This window comes from Scyliorhinus torazame, chromosome 9 (assembly GCF_047496885.1).
Source record: "Scyliorhinus torazame isolate Kashiwa2021f chromosome 9, sScyTor2.1, whole genome shotgun sequence".
In the NCBI taxonomy this organism is placed as follows: Eukaryota; Metazoa; Chordata; class Chondrichthyes; order Carcharhiniformes; family Scyliorhinidae; genus Scyliorhinus; species Scyliorhinus torazame.
Window position 1 is genome coordinate 224,570,255 of NC_092715.1, and position 22,979 is coordinate 224,593,233.

The 22,979-nt window shown below is 46.2% G+C and overlaps 1 protein-coding gene across 9 annotated transcripts in view; it reads right to left on the reverse strand.

Moving 5' to 3' along the window:
• The window catches only part of LOC140429750 (adhesion G protein-coupled receptor L3-like), a 1,506,492-nt gene that overhangs the window by 527,930 nt on the left and 955,583 nt on the right, over window positions 1–22,979 (reverse strand). For all 9 annotated transcript variants that reach the window (XM_072517114.1, XM_072517117.1, XM_072517116.1 and 6 more), the window contains exon 5: window positions 16,075–16,184. In XM_072517114.1, coding sequence (XP_072373215.1) covers window positions 16,075–16,184 — 110 coding nt within the window. The remainder of the gene's footprint in view (window positions 1–16,074; window positions 16,185–22,979) is intronic.

The window sequence follows — 22,979 nt, forward strand, 5'->3', positions numbered from 1 at the left end:
ATAAACCCCTTAAGCACCTTGGCCGCTGCCGGCCTCCTCCCGGTCCTCGATCTGGACCGGTCCAGCCCTGGGTCCAGCACCGTGTTGAAGTCCCCCCCCATTACCAAATTTCCCATCTCTAGGTCTGGGATGCGCCCCAACATACGCTTCATAAAACCCGCGTCATCCCAGTTCGGGGCGTATACGTTCACCAGCACCACCGCTTCACCTTGCAATCTGCCACTCACCATCACGTACCTGCCCCCACTGTCCACCACTATGGTCTTAGCCTCAAACGATACCCGTTTCCCCACCAGTATTGCCACCCCTCTATTTTTCGTATCTAAGCCTGAGTGGAATACCTGTCCCACCCATCCTTTCCTTAACCTGACTTGATCCGCCAATTTCAGGTGCGTATCCTGAAGCATAACCACATCCGCCTTCAGTCTCTTTAGGTGCGCACATACCCTTGCCCTCTTAATCGGCCCATTCAGCCCTCTCATGTTCCACGTGATCAACCGGGTTGGGGGCCCTTTTACGCCCCCCCCCCCCCCCCCCCCCCCCCCCGTCAACTAGCCATCCCCTTTTTTAAACCAGCTCCTCACCCGGGTCCCACGCACCCGTTTGTCCCCCAGACGGCGTCCTCCCGTCCCGACCATCCCATCCCGTATCAGCTCCCCCTTACCCTCAGCAGCAGCAACCCAGTTAGTCGCCCCCCCCCCGCCCCCGCTAGATTCCCTTCTAGCTTGATTGCTCCCCCCATATTGCTTCCGGGTGTCAGTAAACTCTGGCTGACCTCGGCTTCCCCCGTTTACCCTTGGCCTCCCTGCGTGTGAGGCCACCTTCCTTCCTGCGCCCACTTTTCTCGCCGCAATTTCCATAGCGCGAGAAAAAAACCCGCGCTTCCCTCTCGGCCTCGCCTCTAGTGGCGCAGCTCCCTCTCCCCTTCCCTGTCCCCTTCCCCACCGGCGCCCACATTTCTTTGTGTCCCCCCCCCCTTGGGGGGGGGGGGGGTGAGAAAAAAAATTCTCCCGTCTAACATTTTTACAGATCAACCCTTCCCCTCTCCCCCCTTTGCATTTCTTTGCCACCACCTCGCTACTTCTTTCCAAACATCAATTCCTCAAATCTAGTTCAACTTCTCTTCTTGAATAAATGTCCACGCCTCCTCTGCCGTCTCAAAGTAGTGGTGTTTGCCCTGGTGTGTAACCCACAGTCTTGCCGGCTGCAGCATTCCAAATTTTACTTTCTTCCTGTGGAGCACCGCCTTGGCCCGATTGAAACTCGCCCTCCTTCTCGCCACCTCCGCACTCCAATCTTGATACACGCGGATCACCTCATTCTCCCACCTGCTACTCCGTGTCTTCTTAGCCCATCTCAGGACCATCTCCCTGTCCTTGTAGCGATGGAACCTCACCATTATTGCTCGTGGTATTTCCCCTGCCTTTGGTCTTCTCACGAGGACCCGGTTCTGCTCCCTCCACTTCCAGGGGGCCCGTCGGGGCCTCAGCTCCCATTAAAGTATGGAGCATCGTACTCACATACGCCCCAACATCAGCTCCCTCTGTCCCTTCGGGAAGACCCAAAATCCTTAGATTCTTCCTCCTCGAACTATTTTCCAGGGCTTCCAGCCTTTCTATGCACCTCTTATGTAGTGCCTCGTGCGTCTCCATCTTCACCACCAAGCCCTGTATCTCGTCTTCATTCTCGGCTGCCTTTGCCTTCACTCCACGGAGCTCCATCGCCTGGGTCTTTTGCGTCTCCTTCAATCCCTCAATCGCCAGCAACATCGACGCCAGCACCTCCTTCTTGAGCTCCTCCACACATCGTCGGAGGAACTCCTGCTGTTCCGGGCCCCATACCATCTGGGCTCCCTCAGCCGCCATCTTGCTTCTCCCTTCTCTTCTCTGCCGTTGCTCCAGAGGATCCTCCGCAATCTGGCCACTACTATCGCTTCTTTCCATCCACACCCGGGGGGACTCCTTCCTTTGTCGCCTCACACTGGGTTTGGCCATAAAAAATTTCCGTTGGGGCTCCCGATAAGAGCCCAAAAGTCAGTTGAAACGGGAGGTGCCGAAACGTGCGGCTTAGCTGGTCATCGCCGCAGCCGGAAGTCCTTCTCAATGACTGTATTGAAGTCCCCTCCCATGATCAGATTATGTGACTCTAAGTCTGGGATCTTACCTAACACTCGCCTCATAAATTCCACGTCGTCCCAATTCGGAGCACATATGTTCACGAGTACCACTCACACCCCCTCCAGCTTCCCACTCAACATTATGTACCTACCCCCCTTGTCTGACACATTTCTCCCTGCCTCGAAAGCCACTCATCTGCTGATCAAGATCGCTATCCCCGTGGTCTTTGAGTCCAGTCCTGAGTGGAACACTTGGCTAACCTACCCCTTCCTCAATCTTGTCTGGACTGTAACATTTAAGTGTGTCTCTTGTAGCATTGCCACATCCGCCTTCAGTTCCCTCAAATGCGCAAACATGCCAGCCCTCTTGACCGGCCCATTCAGACCTCTCACGCTCCATGTGATCAGCCTGGATGGGGGGGCTGCCAACCCACCCCCCCCAGCTGACTATCCTTCATCCGTTTTAGGCCAGCCTCGAGCACACGCCCCCACTCGGGCTGCTGCCATTTCCGACCTCCCATTTGTCCCCTAGTACCTCCCCTGTCAGCAAAGCAGCTCCCCATCCCTCCCTCCCTCCCCCCCTAGCAACAACACTATAAGCCCAATCCCCCAAGTCAAGCTCCAGCTTAACACCTGCTCACCCTCCACTGCGTTTCCGAGAGTCAACTGACCCATGCTGACTCGGTAGCTCCCGCCCCTGGCACCAAGCAGTCTATCTCCCTATTGTTTTCTCCTCTCTCCCCACAAGAATAAACATTTTAAAAGCATCACATTCCCTAGTAAACAAACATCAGAAAAAAAACAGTGAGGAAACAGTCACTTTAGAAAAATAGTCATCCAAAAAAAAAGCAGAACCAAATTCATAGCCCATCCCCCCCTCGAACAAGATCCCTGCAAGACAAAGCAACCTTTAACCATCCACACAGCCCATTATTTCACATAGAGCTACTTAAATTTATACAATCCAGCACCACAAATCGCTGCCACAATACTTCTCCAAGGCTTAAGTGTCTTTTAATTCACCTCCAACTTCATTTCTTTAATAAAGGTCCATACTTCGTCTGGCATTTCAAAGTAGAAGTCCTGTTCCTCATTTGTGACCCACAGGCGGGCTGGGTACAGCATCCCGAACTTCACCCCCTTCTTAAGAAGGGTCATTTTTGCCCGATTGAACCCAGCTCGCCTCTTGGCCAAATCTGCTCCCAGGTTCTGATAGATGCGCAACTCACAGTTCTCCCACTTGCTGCTCCGTTCTTTCTTGGCCCACCGCAAAATGTGTTCCTTGTCCATGAAACGGTGAAAATGTATCACCATGGACCTCGGCGGCTCGTTCGCTCAGGGCTTCCTCGCGAGGGCTCTGTGCGCTCTGTCCAATTCCAGGGGCTGAGGGAACGCCCCAGCCCCCATCAACTCCTCCAACATGGCCGTCACATAGGCCCTCGCATCCGATCCCTCACTGCCTTCAGGGAGGCCGAAAATTCTGAGATTCTGCCTCCTGGACCTATTCTCCAGGTCCTCCAGCTTCTCCTGCATTCTTTTCTGGCGGTCGTTCATCATCCCCACCTTGTTTTCCAGCACGGTTATAGACTCCTCGTGCTCGGACAACTTTTGTTCCACCTCCTGGATCGCTCTCCCATGGGTTTCCTGATTCTGAACCACTTGATCAATCGAAGTCTTAATCGGGTCCAGCGTGTCCTTCTTCAACTTGGCGAAGCAAACCTCGAAAAACTTCACCAGCTGCTCCGTCGACCACTGTGTCGTCTCCACATGGCCCTGCTGCCCCGCCATGCTGTCCCGTGTTACCAGCTCTACTTGCGTCTCCCTTATAGGACTTTGTCGTCTCACAAGCCACTTCTGATCCAATTCTCCATACACCAGAGGGGGATTTCTCCTTACTGTCTCACTCTTCACCGAATTATCCCATAAAATCCGAAGAAAAACGGGGGAAAAAGGTCCCGGGAGCGGTCAAATTTGTGACCTACTCCTCCATGGCCGCCACCGGAAGTCGTCAGGAGCATCACTTGGCATACATAAAAATGAGGTACAACTTGAAGCTGCAATAAGGACTTCATGCATGCTAAGCAGCGGAATCAGCAAGCGATAGAACTAAGTGATCCCACATCATATTAAAGTTCTGCGGTTCAAAGATGTACAGGTTAGGTGGGGTCACGGGGATAGAATGGGGGTGTGGGTCTAGGTAGAGTGCACTTTCAGAGGGTTGGTGCAGGCTTGATGGGCCGAATGGCCTCCTTCTCCACTGTAGGGATTTGAGCCAGATGTAACCATGAATGATGGTGGATAAGTAAACAATTAATTGAAGGAGGAGACTCCAGTTACATCTCATTCTGCAACGATGGCAGAGCACAGCATGAGAAGACTGGCAAAACGAAGCATTTGAAGCCACAAGTGTTGAGTGGATGATTCACTTTTGCCTTTAACCGAAGCCCCAGAATCATGGGTATAAGTATTCAGTCAACTCAATTGACTCTCGAACCAGCTATGTCCCTGGACAAGCTGTTCCAGTACAGCTACAACACTGGCTTCTGCCCAGCAATGTGGAAGTATTATCCAGGTATGTCCTGACTACAAAAAGCAGGACAAATCCAATAATTAATCATCAGCAAAGTGATGGATGGTATCGTTTACAGAGTCTATCAAACAAGATTCACTTATCACCCAGGACAAAACAGCCCGCTTGATTGGCATTCCATTAATATTCACTCTCTGCACCACAAGCGCAGCGTGAACCATATGTAAGAAAGCAACGTGTGAAGGCACCTTCAACATCACCTACCAAATTCACAACCTTGCGCACCTACAAGAACATAGGCAGCAAGTGGATGGGAACATTACCACTTTTAAGTTCCCCTCTAGCTCAAATGCCTTTGTGGTTTGGAAATATATATTTGAGTTAAAAACCTGGAACTCCCTTCCGAACAGCACAGTACATTACATGGACTACAGCAGTTCAAGAAGGTGATTCATTACCACTGCACAATGGCTTCTAGAGATGGGCATTAAATGCTGGCCTCGTCAGCAACAGTCACATCTCAAACAAATTTTAAAAAGTTAAATTAAAATTTTTCCTTACTCTACTTTCCGTGGCGTGGGATTCTAGATTACAAATAACAGTGGGTGGCTAGCACCCTAGTGCACATCAATTTGGAGCGCGACATCTGGCCAACCGAACACCTGCTCACTGCTCTGCCTCCAGTTTCAGAAGCACAAAATGTAACAGCTGAAGTGTTCTACTTGCTAGAATTAACAATAACTAGCTTGATCCTTCAGTACTCTGAAACTCTACCAAAGCCTAAGCCAATTTATAATACATAAACATAAAGGTTTTACTTAATTTTCAAAACACAACAGGCAAACTTCCTCAAACACGATAATACGGTTATAGATCATCTCCGATGAAGCCAAGATAAACTACACGGGATGCTTTGTACATCATTTTTTAAAATTTGAAATTCAGCCAATATTGGAAAAAAGGAAGCATTTCAAGTTTATTGAAATTTACTATTTTTGGCAAGAACTGCTTTTCTTGGAAAAGGCATCATGTCAATAGAAATAAAAGCCAAAAGATTGTGCTGGCTGGCAAGCTTGAAAAACTTTACTTTGAAATTGTGAATCTGCCTGATGAGCTGGGGAGCGAAGTGTAACGAAGGGACTCTTGTCTCAGTCTAAGACAAAGCCAATATTATCTCATTGTCATATCAGATGTGAGCACAGTCAACCAGGGAGTCTTAATATTCATTACTATACTTTTTTGCAATCATCATTTTCATAGTTATATTATATCCTCAGGTGATCTCCCTTGATCTCCGCAAATGATAGTATGAACAACATTAAGGCCTCGAATATTGAGTGGATTTTTGAACAGAAGCAATTCGACATTGTGAATTTATAGTTGTAAAAACCTAACTGTCCCTCCTTGCACTCATTAGAACAGGAACAGTTATGTCTGCTGTGTAAAGCATCAATTCAAACTGAACCAGACACAGAGGAGCTGGATTTTTCCAAAGGCAGGGAGACCCTGGACTTTTAAAAATTAAGGCTGGGACTCAATTCTTGGACTCCTAATGCCCTCTAATTCCATCAGAGTTTGGAGTGTTGCGGGTCGTGAGCCTATGCCCTGCACTCCTGACCTGGCAGGCGCCGGTCAGTGGAGAGTTGGGCATCTCCTATCCCTCTGCAATTCTTGCGCAGCTGGGACAGCTTTTCAATGGTCATGGTTCCCGGCTTCTCTGAAGTGTCGTAAACCATAGTTTGGACGAGGGAACCTTTTGAAAGGTAACTTCAAAGGGTCTTACCCATGCCCCCCCCCCCCCCCCCCCATGCCAGCTCTCCTTGTTCACGCACCCCTAATGGCTCCTCCATGCCAATCTATGACACTTCAATGCCAATCTACTCAGTCTACACTCTGGACAAGAACCTATGAATCAGATAGTAACAATGCCATGTGTGAATCATTCTTAACTTTTTAATAAACTTTTTCATAAACATCTCATTTTACTTCAGCCCTATAAAAGCATCAACCAGCCTTTAAAGTATCAATAGTGAAAACTGTAAGTACTTGACACCTCTTTAGTAAATGCAAAGCAATTGATGAATAGATCCAAGAGGGAAAATTGTCAGTCATAGAATCCCAATTGTGCAGGAGACCATTCAGCCCATCGAGTCTAGAACAAAGAACAAAGAACAAAGAAATGTACAGCACAGGAACAGGCCCTTCGGCCCTCCAAGCCCGTGCCGACCATACTGCCCGACTAAACTACAATCTTCTACACTTCCTGGGTCCGTATCCTTCTATTCCCATCCTATTCATATATTTGTCAAGATGCCCCTTAAATGTCCCTATCGTCCCTGCCTCCACTACCTCCTCCGGTAGTGAGTTCCAGGCACCCACTACCCTCTGCGTAAAAAACTTGCCTCGTACATCTACTCTAAACTTTGCCCCTCTCACCTTAAACCTATGCCCCCTAGTAATTGACCCCTCTACCCTGGGGAAAAGCCTCTGACTATCCACTCTGTCTATGCCCCTCATAATTTTGTATACCTCTATCAGGTCGCCCCTCAACCTCCTTCGTTCCAGTGAGAACAAACCGAGTTTATTCAATCGCTCCTCATAGCTTATGCCCTCCATACCAGGCAACATTCTGGTAAATCTCTTCTGCACCCTCTCTAAAGCCTCCACTTCCTTCTGGTAGTGTGGCGACCAGAATTGAACACTATACTCCAAGTGTGGCCTAACTAAGGTTCTATACAGCTGCAACATGACTTGCCAATTCTTATACTCAATGCCCCGGCCAATGAAGGCAAGCATGCCGTATGCCTTCTTGACTACCTTCTCCACCTGTGTAGCCCCTTTCAATGACCTGTGGACCTGTACTCCTAGATCTCTTTGACTTTCAATACTCTTGAGGGTTCTACCATTCACTGTATATTCCCTACCTGCATTAGCCCTTCCAAAATGCATTACCTCACATTTGTCCAGGTTAAACTCCATCTGCCATCTCTCCGCCCAAGTCTCCAGACAATCTAAATCCTGCTGTATCCTCAGACAGTCCTCATCGCTATCCGCAATTCCACCAACCTTTGTGTCATCTGCAAACTTACTAATCAGACCAGTTACATTTTCCTCCAAATCATTTATATATACTACAAAGAGCAAAGGTCCCAGCACTGATCCCTGTGGAACACCACTGGTCACAGCCCTCCAATTAGAAAAGCATCCCTCCATTGCTACCCTCTGCCTTCTATGGCCTAGCCAGTTCTGTATCCACCTTGCTAGTTCACCCCTGATCCCGTGTGACTTCACCTTTTGTACTAGTCTACCATGAGGGACCTTGTCAAAGGCCTTACTGAAGTCCATATAGACAACATCTACTGCCCTACCTGCATCAATCATCCTAGTGACCTCCTCGAAAAACTCTATCAAGTTAGTGAGACACGACCTCCCCTTCACAAAACCGTGCTGCCTCTCACTAATACGTCCATTTGCTTCCAAATGGGAGTAGATCCTGTCTCGAAGAATTCTCTCCAGTAATTTCCCTACCACTGAAGTAAGGCTCACCGGCCTGTAGTTCCCGGGATTATCCCTGCCACCCTTCTTAAACAGAGGAACAACATTGGCTATTCTCCAGTCCTCCGGGACATCCCCTGAAGACAGCGAGGATCCAAAGATTTCTGTCAAGGCCTCAGCAATTTCCTCTCCAGCCTCCTTCAGTATTCTGGGGTAGATCCCATCCGGCCCTGGGGACTTATCTACCTTAATATTTTTTAAGACACCCAACACCTCGTCTTTTTGGATCACAATGTGACCCAGGCTATCTACACCCCCTTCTCCAGACTCAACATCTACCAATTCCTTCTCTTTGGTGAATACTGATGCAAAGTATTCATTTAGTACCTCGCCCATTTCCTCTGGCTCCACACATAGATTCCCTTGCCTATCCTTCAGTGGGCCAACCCTTTCCCTGGCTACCCTCTTGCTTTTTATGTAAGTGTAAAAAGCCTTGGGATTTTCCTTAACCCTATTTGCCAATGACTTTTCATGACCCCTTCTAGCCCTCCTGACTCCCTGCTTAAGTTCCTTCCTACTTTCCTTATATGCCACACAGGCTTCGTCTGTTCCCAGCCTTTTAGCCCTGACAAATGCCTCCTTTTTCTTTTTGACGAGGCCTACAATATCATTCGTCATCCAAGGTTCCCGAAAATTGCCGTATTTATCTTTCTTCCTCACAGGAACATGCCTGTCCTGTATTCCTATCAACTGACACTTGAAAGCCTCCCACATGTCAGATGTTGATTTGCCCTCAAACATCCGCCCCCAATCTATGTTCTTCAGTTCCCGCCTAATATTGTTATAATTAGCCTTCCCCCAATTTAGCACATTCATCCTCGGACCACTCTTATCCTTGTCCACCAGTACTTTAAAACTTACTGAATTGTGGTCACTGTTACCGAAATGCTCCCCTACTGAAACATCTACCACCTGGCCGGGCTCATTCCCCAATACCAGGTCCAGTACCGCCTCTTCCCTAGTTGGACTGTTTACATATTGTTTTAAGAAGCCCTCCTGGATGCTCCTTACAAACTCTGCCCCGTCTAAGCCCCTGGCACTAAGTGAGTCCCAGTCAATATTGGGGAAGTTGAAGTCTCCCATCACCACAACCCTGTTGTTTTTACTCTTTTCCAAAATCTGTCTACCTATCTGCTCCTCTATCTCCCGCTGGCTGTTGGGAGGCCTGTAGTATACCCCCAACATTGTGACTGCACCCTTCTTATTCCTGATCTCTACCCATATAGCCTCACTGCCCTCTGAGGTGTCCTCTCGCTGTATAGCTGTGATACTCTCCTGAACAAGTAGCGCAACTCCGCCTCCCCTTTTACATCCCCCTCTATCCCGCCTGAAACATCTAAATCCTGGAACGTTTAGCTGCCAATCCTGCCCTTCCCTCAACCAGGTCTCTGTAATGGCAACAACATCATAGTTCCAAGTAGTAATCCAAGCTCTAAGTTCATCTGCCTTACCCGTAATGCTCCTTGCATTAAAACATATGCACTTCAGGCCACCAGACCCGCTGTGTTCAGCAACTTCTCCCCGTCTGCTCTGCCTCAGAGCCACACTGTCCCTATTCCCTAGTTCTCCCTCAACGCTCTCACCTTCTGACCTATTGCTCCCGTGCCCACCCCCCTGCCATACTAGTTTAAACCCTCCCGTGTGACACTAGCAAATCTCGCGGCCAGGATATTTATGCCTCTCCGGTTTAGATGCAACCCGTCCCTTCAAACCTACCCTTCAAATGAGCACTCTACCCATTTACATTCCACCGTCCACCCCACTCTATTCCTGTAACCCCATAACCTAACCTCCACATCCCTGGATATTAAGGGGCAATTTAGCTTGGCGAATCCACCTAAACCACACATCTTTGGACTTTGGGAGGAAAGCGCCAACCCAGAGGAAACCCACACAGACACGGGGAGAAATTGCAAACTCCACACAGACAGTCACCCAAAGCCGGAATTGAACCCGGGTCCCTAGTGCTATGAGGTTGCAGTGTTAATTACTGTGCCACCTTTCCTTGGCTTAGAACTCAGTTATCCATTACCGCCACAGCAAGATTTTCCATATCAGTTTGCTCTTGAACTCAATTTGAGCACCACACTATCCATTTCACATCTTCAACATCGAGATTTCTCGTTCAAGCTTTCATATTGTGTATACATACTTCATGTTTTGAACATGTCCAATGCTTAAGGGATTCTGATAGGGGTTTGCTGACATTATGTTGGAGGTACTGAAGGTAAGGGTGGTTCCGAGTCCAGAGGTGGCGATTTTTGGTGTGTCAGAAGACCCGGGAGACCAGGGGCAAAAGAGAGGCTTGGAGGGCCGAAGGGCCTGTTCCTCTGCTGTATTGTTATTTGTACTTTATAGATTTCCGATAGCTCCCCCAGTACCTTATCCTGTAATCCCTGGGGCAGTAGGTGCGGGAAAGTCAATACCTGCCTCCGCACAAAGTCCCTCATCTGCAAGTTGCGAAATCCATTCCCACCGGGCAGCTCAAACTCCACCATCATTATTTCAACTTTAAAGGGTAGTGCAAGACAATTTTAGATTAGCTTTTGGTTGGTGCTTGATAAACCGCTAAACTGTATTCAGCTACATTCCCCTTAATATCAATTCTTTGTTATGCATCGTAAAATAAAAATCAACTGCCAATTGGTGCACTGCATGACCAGTGTGACTAACAAAATTGGAATTATCAAAAATCTCTAATCAACAATTTCCTGAAAAAATCTGGGGCCTGCAGTAAAAGAAAAAGATGCAGCTGCAGCATCAAACGATCCCACATTGGATGTACCCACATTGATTACATTTCTGCCATTTGTGCAGTTGGAGAAAGAAACGGAAGACCAATTTTAGAGACACATGCAAGTTAGTGCCATGACTGAGTTAGTCCAAAACTGCTGTGATCTTTTCTGCTGCACAATTATGCTTTGATATCTTTGGGCTGCCCTAAGTCACTGTCAATTTGAACTGGCATGTGCAACGGGTCAATGTGAAGCAAATGGTGAAAATGGGGAGGCAGGGTGCTCGGGCTGGCAGAATGAAAAATGGCATCCAAACCCACCAGCTTGCTGTGCAAGTCAAAAATAAGAACCAGTACTTGCCTTATTTTAGGTCATACAGATAAAAGATTTTTCATTTTTGATCACACACAACCTCAGCTTCTTCTAACTGTGCTAGTCTGTAAAGAGTGCTTTGCTGAATTTGAATTTACAGACAAGAAAATCTGCACTTAACAAAATGATGTGATTAGAAAGCACCGTTGGTTTGTTCATCATCGTCATCACAACCGTTCCCAGATTATGGGTGGCACGCTAGCACAGTGGTTAGCACTGTAGCTTCACGGCACCAAGGTCCCAGGTTCGATTCCTGGCTTGGGTCACTGTCTGTGCGGAGTCTGCACATCCTCCCCGTGTCTGCGTGGGTTTCCTCCGGGTGCTCCGGTTTCCCCCCACAGTCCAAAGATGTGCAGGTTAGGTGGATTGGTCATGATAAAGTACCCTTAGTGTCCAAAAAGGTAAGGTGGGGTTACTGGGTTGTGTTAATGAGGTGGAGGTGTAGACTTAAGTGGGGTGCTCTTTACAAGGGCCGGTGCAGACTCGATGGGCCGAATGGCCTCCTTCTGCATTGTAAATTCAATGATTCTACTTATGAGTCAGTCTCTAAATTTGTTATTGTATCGATCAAGTTGACAATTACAAACCACTCATTCATTCTCCCTGTTCATTTCTATATATCAGTAAAAAGTGAAGGTGCTATTTACAGCAGAGGACATGAAAGGGATTTTCTGGCTCTGACCTGGTGGGACCTGCGACAGTCACTGTGAGTTACCAGCAGAAATTCTACTTACTTTCGGTGGGACCGAGCGATTCCAGCGGCTGACGGGCTGGAAAATCCCACCATATGTTCTTTCAAATTATTTTAAACTATGACATCTTCTCAGTTTAAATTTTTGGAAGTCTAAAGGCAATCAAGCAGTTAAAGACATTACAGACTTTGCGAGAATGCAACAAAGTTTTAGGTCCTCATTCATAGCTTTGCTGGTCTGACAGGTTAGAGTTGGAGTTATCTACTGAGAAAGAATGAGGTAAAGATGGAAGTCAATTTGTGTGGATGTTCAATTTCAGAGGGTGTTTGACTCTGGAAGATGATTTCGGAGGTAGTAGTGAAAACTAAAACAAAGAAACATAGAAAATGGCCATTCATTTCTTGGAGCCCGTTCCAGCATTCATTATGATCATGGCTGATCAACCAACTCAGAAACCTGGTCCAGGCTTTCCTTCCATATCCTTTGATCCCTTTAGCCCCAAGCGCTACATCTAACTCTATCTTGAAAACATACAATGTTTTGGCCTCAAGCCTCAATAGCTTACTGTGGTCGCGTATTATCGAGAGCCTTCGGAAAATTCAAATACACCACATTCATTGGTTCCGCCTAATCTATACTGCTTGCAACATCCTCACGGTACGGTAGCACAGTGGTTAGCACAGTTGCTTCACAGCTCCAGGGTCACAGGTTTGATTCCTGGTTTGGGTCACTGTCTGTGCGGAGTCTGCATGTTCTCCCCGTGTCTGCATGGGTTTGCTCCGGTTTCCTCCCACAGTCCAAATATGTGCAGGTTAGTTGGATTGGTCATGCTAAATCAAATGAAATGAAATGAAAATCGCTTATTGTCACAAGTAGGCTTCAAATGAAGTTACTGTGAAAAGCCCCTAGTCGCCACATTCCGGCGCCTGTTCGGGGAGGCTGTTATGGGAATTGAACCGTGCTGCTGGCCTGCCTTGGTCTGCTTTCAAAGCCAGCGATTTAGCCCTGTGCTAAACAGCCCCAGGGCTAAATTGCCCTGAGTGTCCAAAAGGGTTAGGTTGGGTTACTGGGCTACCAGGATAGGGTGGGGGTGGGGTGCTCTTTCCAAGTGCCGGTGCAGACTTGATGGGCCGAATGGCCTCCTTCTGCACTGTAAGTTCTTTGATTCTATGAGAAGAGTCCAACAGATTTGATAACAAGAGGAATTCTTGGCAGAGGACACCTGAATGGGCTGCAAGTCTCCTTGAGTTGGAAGAACATGAGGTCCAACAGAAGAATTGGGGAAAACTTGTGACGGCCTGACAACCTCTTTTTTGCTCTGGGTTCATCAGATATCACATCTGCAGACGCATTACATCCTGTTCGGTTCTCCTTTATGGGCCAGATCAAATATTGGTTAAGTACCCCAGCTCCTTGATCTCTCAATCTGCTGATTGAGGTCATTCTACTTCTCATTGTTAAATCATTACAATACAATAAATATCAATTAAAGATCTTAGAACAAATGCAATTTTCTATTTTATAGATATTGGTTTCTCAAGATCACTTTAAATTGATAAAACAAACAGTTTCAGAATGAATCATTTATAGAGCATATAAAACCAATTACTGTCACATTTTGTACTTGTGCATCAGCGTGTGCTATTACCATTCATGTCAGGAATCTGGCCATCACAACAGGAGGTGACAGATTGCATCATCACTGTGCCAATTGATTTTCAGAAGTAAAGCTAAAAAATTGATTTTCAAAAGTAAAGATACACATGCATGCAGTGGATATGTCAAAGTGGATTTTTCAGTTGCTGTAAAACCAGTTTAGGGATGAATGAAATACACAAGTATTTATATCAGCTGAAAAATCACTTGGAATATTATTCATCATTACTTTCCTGCTAACTTTACATTCAATTCTCTCAAGACAACAAGTAACATCTTTTTTTACCGTGGCTAGTCTCACTGGATAGAATAGTTTGTGGGCTAGATTATCCACACAGTAAATTTCGATTCAATGGTCAGCAGGGCGGCACAGTGGCAGAGTGGTTAGCACTGCTGCCTCACAGCTCGAGGGACCCAGGATCAATTCCGGCCTCGGATGCTGTCTGTGTGGAGCTTGCACGTTCTCCGTGTCTGTGTGGGTTTCCTCCACGTGATCCGATTTCCTCCCACAGTCCAAAGATGTGCAGATTGGGTGGATTTGGCATGCTAAATTGCCCCAAGTGTCCAAAAGGTTAGGTTGGGTTACGGCGAGAGGGTGGCGACGTGGGTTTAAGTCGGATGCTCATTCCAAGGGCTGGTGCAGACCCAATAGGCCAAATGGTTTCCTTCTGCACTGTAAATTCTACGATTCTATGTTTGCAAGATAATCTTTTACATAGTATCTCAGAATATGTGAAGACGGGTTAGATTAGTTAACAACTGCACTTTTTCATATCAGAAAACTGTATTGCGTAGATCGAGATCAAAATTCAGCAATCCCACTTCGAACATTTCATAGAACATTCATAGAATCCGTACAGCACAGAATGAGGCCATTGGGTCCATCCAGTCTGCACTGACCCTTCGAATTAGCATTCTACCCATGTCCACCCTATCCCCATAACCCCGTAACCTAACCTGCAATTTATCATGGCCAATCCGCCTAACCTGCACATCTTTGGATTGTGGGAGGAGATTGGAGCACAGGAGGAAACCCGCACAGACACAGGGAGAACGTGCAAACTCCACACGGGCCGGAATTGAAGGTGGGTCCCTGGCACTGTAAAGCAGCAGTGCTAACTACTGTGCCACCGTGCTGCCCTTGTAATGAACAATATCCTTTGCAGAGTTGCACTGCCCACTAAATGATGCACTGCTGCTCAGTTCTAAAATGTCACTAAATATCACATTCGTGGATAAACAATCAATTTGGCCAGATTTTTTTTAAAAACAGGTGTGCAGATGGAGTGCTGTCCTCCCTCCATATGAATAAACTACTTCTGTGTTTATGAAAAATAGCAACAGAGTTGAGCAACTAATTCATAAAATGTAATTCCATTGCACTGTGGTTATAGTTCTGTCGCCATATTCTATTTCATTATACGTTCCAAGTCTACAGCTCCACACAACAATTAGAGAAAATGGACGGGATTCTGTGGTCCTGAGGCGTTTCTCGACGGCGTCAACACGGCCTCGGGATCAGCAATTCTGGCCCCTAGAGGGCACTGGAGCGGTTCACGCCGCTCCAGCTGCTGATCCCGGGGTCAACTGGGCGCCGCGAGGGCAGCACGGTGGCACAGTGTTGCCTCACGGCGCTGAGGACCCGGGTTTGAATCCCGGCCCTGGGTCACTGTCCGTGTGGAGTTTGCACATTCTCCTCGTGTTTGCGTGGGTTTCGCCCCCACAACCCAAAATTGTGCAGGATAGGTGAATTGGCCACGCTAAATTGCCCCTTAATTGGAAAAAATAATTGGGTACTCTAAATTTATAAAAAAGAAAAAAAAAAAACTGTATGCCGCGGGATCCGCGCATGTGCAGTGGCACCGGCGCCAACGCGCGCTGCGCAGTGGCTCCCTTCAACGAGTAAGCCCCGACGCAACATGGCACAGGGGCCGGCCCGGAAGAAAGGAGGCCCCCAGCCAGAGAGGCCAGCCCGCCGATCGGTGGGCCCCCATCACGGGCCAGGCCACATCGGAGGCCCCTCCTCCTGGGGTCGGACCCACTGTCCCCCCCGACAGGCCGCCCTCAGACCCTTCCACGCCGAGTTCCCGCCAGCTGAGAGCAGGTGAGGACGATGCTGGCGGGACTCGGGTTTTTCACGACGGCCGCTCGGCCCACCCCGGGCCAAGAATTGGCCGAAGGGGGGGGGGGGGGGGGCGCGCTTGACCGGCGCCGCGCCAACCACGCCAGCACCAATGGCGGCGATTCTCCACTCTGCAGAGAATCACGTGTCAGCCTCGGGGCGGCGTGGCGCGATTCGCACCGGTCACGGGGATTCTCCGGCCCGGCCCTGGGCGAAGAGAATCCCGCCCAATATTTGGAGAAATACAAAGCAGAATATGCAACTGGAGAAAGTACCAAGCACGAGAGGATACTTACTATATGGAACACACTCATACTGAACTTCCAAATACTTGTAGGTTCCTGGACAAGGATCTGGAAACACATCAGGTCCAGCTACAACTGAGCATTGAGTGCGATTATTACACCTGGAAAAGAAGATAGAAAGGACTCAGTATTTCCAATCTGGCCAAATAATTCCTGGATTGCAGCATATTCTTCAATTCCAAGCCCAAGCCCCAGTCACAAACACAATAAGTACTCTGCAGCCTTGAGAGAAAATATGTGGGCCCTAACAAGTAAGCTGCGTAAATACTGCTGTTAAATATTTGAAGGCATCGGAAAGGTAATAGGCAATCACAAATGCATTTCAAAAATGTTCAAGCCTGGTATCTAAGTGAATTTGAGACTGGTGCCACTAAAAGTGACACATGTCCAGAAGGAGTTCGATACATCTCCACAATCTTCTGGATTTCAAAAATAATTCTGCCAGTGTGCTAGTTTTCATTAAAGGTATGTTGTCTCACAGCAAATAGATTTATGGATGTAAGCAAATAGGTTATCATTAAAGGGGGGCTTTATTCTCAGAATACAGTTTAATATTAGTCAGAAAGGACTCTGTTACCATTAACATGATTCAAAAGAGACAATAGAATTAGAGCTTGAATTTCTGTAGAAATCACAATTACATCACTGGAAAACTGATCCCAGCAAAGTGGTTTAAGGGCCAACTTATACTGCAATTTTGTCATGACTATAATGAAATTTCCACTTCTCGACTACCCAAATATTAAAGGGCAAATCCAAGTCAAGGCTCAATGTGACTCTAGCGGGAGGAGGTACAAGGCCCTCGAGATGAGATAGTCCAACATCACCTGAAATTTAAAACTGCACTGAGTCCAGCTTCATTAGAGACACAGGAGAGAAATCATTGGTGATTTAAATGTTAAAAGAACACACACATGTCCATCTGTCCTTTCCATGTGGTTCTATTTTAGCTGATGGACAAAGAAATGGCAAATACTTTGAGAACTCTTGTAGCAAAACTGATGAAAATCTGGGAAAAACAGAAAATGCTGAAGAAACTTGGCACGGTCAGCAGTGTTTGTGGAGAGCGAAACAAAGCGGATATTTTCGATCAAGGACCTTGTATCAGAAGGGGAAGTTAGAAATGTTCAAGTTTGTGAAAAGGAAAAGGGTGGAAAAAGATCAAAATGCAAAGTCTACGATAAGGAGGAAAACTGGAACGATTAAATGACAAAAGTGTTGGTGATGTACATATCATAGAACTTACAGGGCAGAAGGAGGCCATTCGGCCCATCGAGTCTGCACCAGCTCTTGGAAAGAGCACCCCATCCAAATCCACGCTACCACCCCATCCCCATAACCCAGGTAACCGCACCCAACACTAAGGGCAATTTTGGACACTAAGGGCAATTTTAGCATGTCCAATCCACCTAACGTGCACATCTTTGGACTGTGGGAGGAAACCGGAGCACCCGGAGGAAACCCACGCACACACGGGGAGAATGTGCAGACTCCGCACAGACAGTGACCCAGTGGGGAATCGAACCTGGGACCCTGGAGCTGTGAAGCAATTGTGCTAACCATTACGCTACCGTGCTGCCCAAGGAAGTGGGTAATAGAACAAGTAAACAAAAAGATGTGTCGAGAGGAGGTGAGGAGATGAAAATTCAATGTTTGAACTGTTAGGAAAAGTCTGTGTGGGCATGAAAATTATGACTCCAGCAAAATGAGGGACAATATTGTAGCAGTAATAATCCATCCAGAGTCCAATCCGGAGGCCAAGGAGACCATGTGCTCTGGCGACATGGGTCAAATACATCCTCACACCATGGAATTTAAATTCAATTAATAAATCTTGAATTAAAAACTAGTCTAATGGTGACCATGAGTGGACTGTCATAAAAATCCACCTTTAGGGAAGGAAATCTGCTGTCCTTACCTAGTCTGGTCTACATGCCACTCCAGATAACCAGTAATATGGGTGTCTTTTAAATGCCTTCAGAAATGGCCCAGCAAACCACTCAGTCGTATCAAACCACTACGGAGACTAAAAACTGATACCGGACAGACCACCCAGCATTATGCTAAGTACCAGAAACAACAACAGTACATCCAGCCCTGTCGACCTTACAATGTCCTCCTTTCAAACAGCTGGGGGTTTGTGTCAAGATTGGGAGAGTTGTCCCATCAACCAACATACTGACATAATTATATTCACCAAATTGTACCTCACAGACAATATCCCAGACACCAACATCACCATCCTTGCTATGTTCTGTGTCAGCTACAGGACTGACACACCAGTGGTGGCAGCACATTGGTACAGATAGGAGGAAGTAGCCCTGGGAGTCCTCAGAATTGACGCCGGACCCCACGAAGCCTTATGGCATGGTTAATAATCAGTTATGTGGTGATTACCGCCTAATGTCCCCTCTCAGCTGAAGAATCAGTACTCCTCCATCTTGAACAACACTTGGAGGAAGAAGAGGGCGGCAAGAGGCCAAAATACACTCTGGGTGGGGGACTTCAATGTCCATCACCCTGAGTGGCTCAAAAGCACTACTACTAAGCAGACTAGCTGAGTCCTAAAGGACATAGCTGCTGGACTTGGTTTGTCGCCAGTGGTGAGGGAATCACCAAGACTCAAAAACCTACTTGACCTCGTGCTCACCAATAAACCTGCTGCCGCTGCATCTGTGCATGACAGTATTGGTAGGAGTGATCACTACAAAGTCTATATGATGACAATGACCTGCATCTTATTGAGGATACCCTCCATCGTGTCTCGTACAGTGCTAAATGGGATAAATTTAGAATAGGTCTAACAACTCAAAAGTGAGCTTTTAGGAGGCGTTATGGGCCATCAGCAGCAGTATTGTACTCCACCACAATCTGTAACCTCATGGCCCGTGATATCCCCCACTCTACCATTACCACCAAGCCAGGGGATCAATCCTGGTTCAATGAAGAGTGCAGGAAGACGTGCCAAGAGAAGCACCAGGCATATCAAAAAATGAGGCATCAACCTTGTAAAGTTATAACACAGGACTACTCATGTGCCAAACTGTGAAAGCAGCAAGTGATTTTACAACCAACAGATCAGTTCCAAACTCTGCAGTCCTGCCACATCCAGTCATGAATGGTGGTGGGTAATTAAATAACTAATAAGAGGAGGAGGCTTTTGTAAATCCATCCTAACCCTGCCTGATTTTACCACTGTTTTACAAGTGCTCTCCTATTAGATCTTTTAGAATGGACTCTAGGATTATCCCCATTAGCGATGTCAGGCTGACTAATCTGTAATATGCTATTTTCTCTCTACCTCGCTTTTTAAATAGTGGGATTACATTAGCAACATTCCAATCTGTAGGAACTGTCCCAGAGCCTATAGAATTTTGGAAGCTGACCACCAATGCATCAACTATTTCTAAAGCCACTTACTCTGGGATGTAGATTATCAGGCCCTGGGGATTTATCGATCTTCAATCACATCAATTTCCCCAACACCATTTCTCTACTGATACTAGTTTCCTTCAGTTCCTTCCTCTCACTAAACCCTATGTTCCCAACATTTCTGGTATGTAATTTGTGTCAATACAGAACCAAGGTATGTATTTAGTTGCTCAGCCATTTCTTTGTTCCCCATTATAAATTCCCCTGTTTCTGACTGTAAGAGACCTACATTTGTCTTCACCAATCTTTTTCTCTTACATATCTATAGAAGCTTTTACAGTCATAATCTGCCATTCCCAACATCAACACTACTGCCTGTGTGGAGTTTGTATGTTCTCCCTGTGTCTGCATGTGTTTCCTCCGAGCGCTCTCGGGGTCAGAGATTGCTTCAGGGGCTCCAGAGATCAGGACGCCATCTAAAATCTGCAGTAGATGAACAACATCTGGAACAGTTCAGGAATTGGCCTGGACATGATCCTGTTCGGTTAAAATACAGCTGAAAATAAGTCAAAGGCAGTGCACAGACATTGGGAAATTCAAATTTGACCCACAGATGAACGTTCTTCTCAAAACTGTGTTTCTTGCCATTCACGTCAACTTGAGAAAATCAGTTTAAATATTCTTTGGACATTTCCACCTGACATATTGCAGTATCTTCATTCATTTCAGCCAAGAGCAGGGGACAGAGTTGGTATTTGCCATGGAGCCCATAACTAATCCAGCAGAAGCAAGCTTGATTGGATGCTCACATGGACAATCCCTGATACGGATCCAACACAAATCAACTTCAGATTCTCTTTCTAGCTGGGTCAGAAACATAACTTGTAGAAACTGGAAGTAGAAGAGAGGCAAAAGAAGAAAAGTCTTTCGGCACCTATTGCTGACTAGGTCCAGGGATTTAGTTTATGAACACGCATGGTATTTCTTTATGTTACGAGAAACAGTAGCCTAGAAATTGCGTGAAAGATAATGGCAAGCTCACAGCACAACACCATTGCTAGTACATTAAAAACCAACAATGTATCATGAGGAAGTGATAAGCCATTCATTGCAAATCACCACAAACTGACAAATGGCTTGTGCGGCTCCACTATTAGCCTCACAAAAACTGCCCAATGAGCGTCAAGAAATTTATGTCATTAACACAAATTAATCTTTGGTGGTTGAGTTGGTAGCACTCTGGCCTCTGATTCACAAGGTTCTGGGTTCAAGTCTCACTCCAGTGTTTGAGAATAAAAATCAAGACTGATACTTCCCAGTAGTACTGAGCGAGTGCCTTTTGGACGAGATGTTAAAATCCATCTGTCTGCTTGGGTGAAAGCAAAAGATCCCAAACGTTGGTGTCCGCGCCAATATTAATTCACAGTCAAGATTACAAAATAACAGATCCCGTGGTGGGGGGCTTCTCCAGGCCCCAGCTGTATGTTTCTTAGCGCCATGCCTTTTGCTGGCGCCAGGATTCTCTCTTCCCACCACTTATCACTGGGATTTCTTACTGAAGCCGCCCCACACGGATGGGAAACTCGTGTGTGAACGTGCGCAGCCAGCAGGAAACGAGAATCCCACCGGCCCATATCTGGTCATTATCACATTGCTGTTTGAGGGGAATTTTTCTGCGCAAGTGGCATTACAAACTGTCTGCACTTCAAAAAGTGTAAATATAAATGCAAGTCTTTGTTTTTATTCCTCACTGACTTTTAGGGCTGGTATGTAATGTTATACTGACCTTTGCTCACATGATGTATGATCCTCATAAGAAACTAAAACTTGAGCCCAACAAAGAGAATAGAAAGTGTCTCATGCCTGCAGGCAAGAAATTGTTACCAAAAGATATTGAATTTTGTAAAGTTCTTAATTTTCCATTCTCTTTGTTTCCTCCCCTCTCACTTCACACAATTTTTTTTCCCTCCTTTTTTCTCTTTCGGTATCCAATTTAACTCCAATTCACCTTCTCTGTCACTTAGAACATAAGAAGTAGGAGCATGAGTAGGCCACCTGGCTCTTCGAGCCTGTTCCGCCATTCAATAAGATCATTGCTGATCTTTTGTGGACTCAGTTCCACTTTCCCACCCGAACACCATAACCCTTTATTCCTTTCCATAACCCTTTATTCCTTTCTTTCTTTCCGTTCACTTGCTCCCTTTCTTTCTATAATCTTTCATTGGTTTAAGAAGATAGAACGCTGGACCAGATGTTCATAAGTTGCCAGACATTACCGTATCTTTCGCAGCTCATTTTCTACTAATTATTGGTGGAAAAATAATACAAACTGTCGGGTAATTTAAAAAAAATTAAATTCACAGTGCTTGCCAAGAGATGCACTGCTCCAACCATTTCTCAGTCAATTTCAGGGCAAACTGGTAATAGTTAACCTGGGCTAAAATAGTAGGATATCAAATTCAAAATCATACCATGGAATACTCAGAATTAAGCTATTCAAAATATTATTTTGGTGGGCCAGCAAAAGAAACTTGCACTTCAGAAAATTGAGATGATATTGGCAGCACAGTGGTTAGCACTGTTGCTTCATATCCCCAGGGAATCAGGTTTGATTCCCGGCTTCGGTCACTGTCTGTACGGGGTCTGCACGTTCTCACAGTGTCTGCGTGGATTTCCTCAGGGTGCTCCGGTTTCCTCCCACAAGTCCCGAAAGACATGCTTGTTGGGTGAATTGGACATTCTGAATTCTCCCTCAGTGTATCCTAACAGACGCTCACGGAGTGTGACAACTAGGGAATTTTCACTAACTTCATTGCAGTGTTAATCGAAGTCTACTAGTGACACTAATAAAGATTATTATAATTACAGGAGGATATTGGACATCTGTGGTCAATGTTAAAGGAACATGCAATCAACTCTTCATTTCTGCTAAGTCCTGAGTGGCATAGTTCCTAGCATATGTGCAAACCAATGTCCAACACATCTGTATAAATAAACATAAAATAGAAACATAATTGGCTTGTTTTTAAAACTTGACTCATGCTAGAAGCTGCTCTCTTTTCCTTGGTTGCAGGAAATTTTGTTTCAAAACAAGATTGATCAAAATGATAGGGAAACTATGAATAAAGGATCGTCAGAGATTGCTCTCTATAGTGTGCACCTGGACAGCAGTGATTCAATTCTCATCTAAATTTGCAAGAGCGCATATGTTGTGTTGCAAGTCTGATAAAACATTCAGCAGCTGCTATGTTGGCTTCTCTGAATCTCTCTGTATGAAATTTTGAGGGCTGAAGAAGTTCTTTGGGTTTTAGTCATTTACTCTACGGAAAATGTGAAATTTTAATCCAGCAAGACACACAGCCCAGATAATACTTGGTGTGCCCACAGTCCTTTCCCAGCCTAAACAAATCTCAAAAACTATATTTCAACAGAGTGACTCAGCTATCCTTTGCTGTTATGTCAACCCACAGGTTGAGCTTGCCAATAGACAGGGACTCTAGACATTCAATGTTCCATGTTATCTT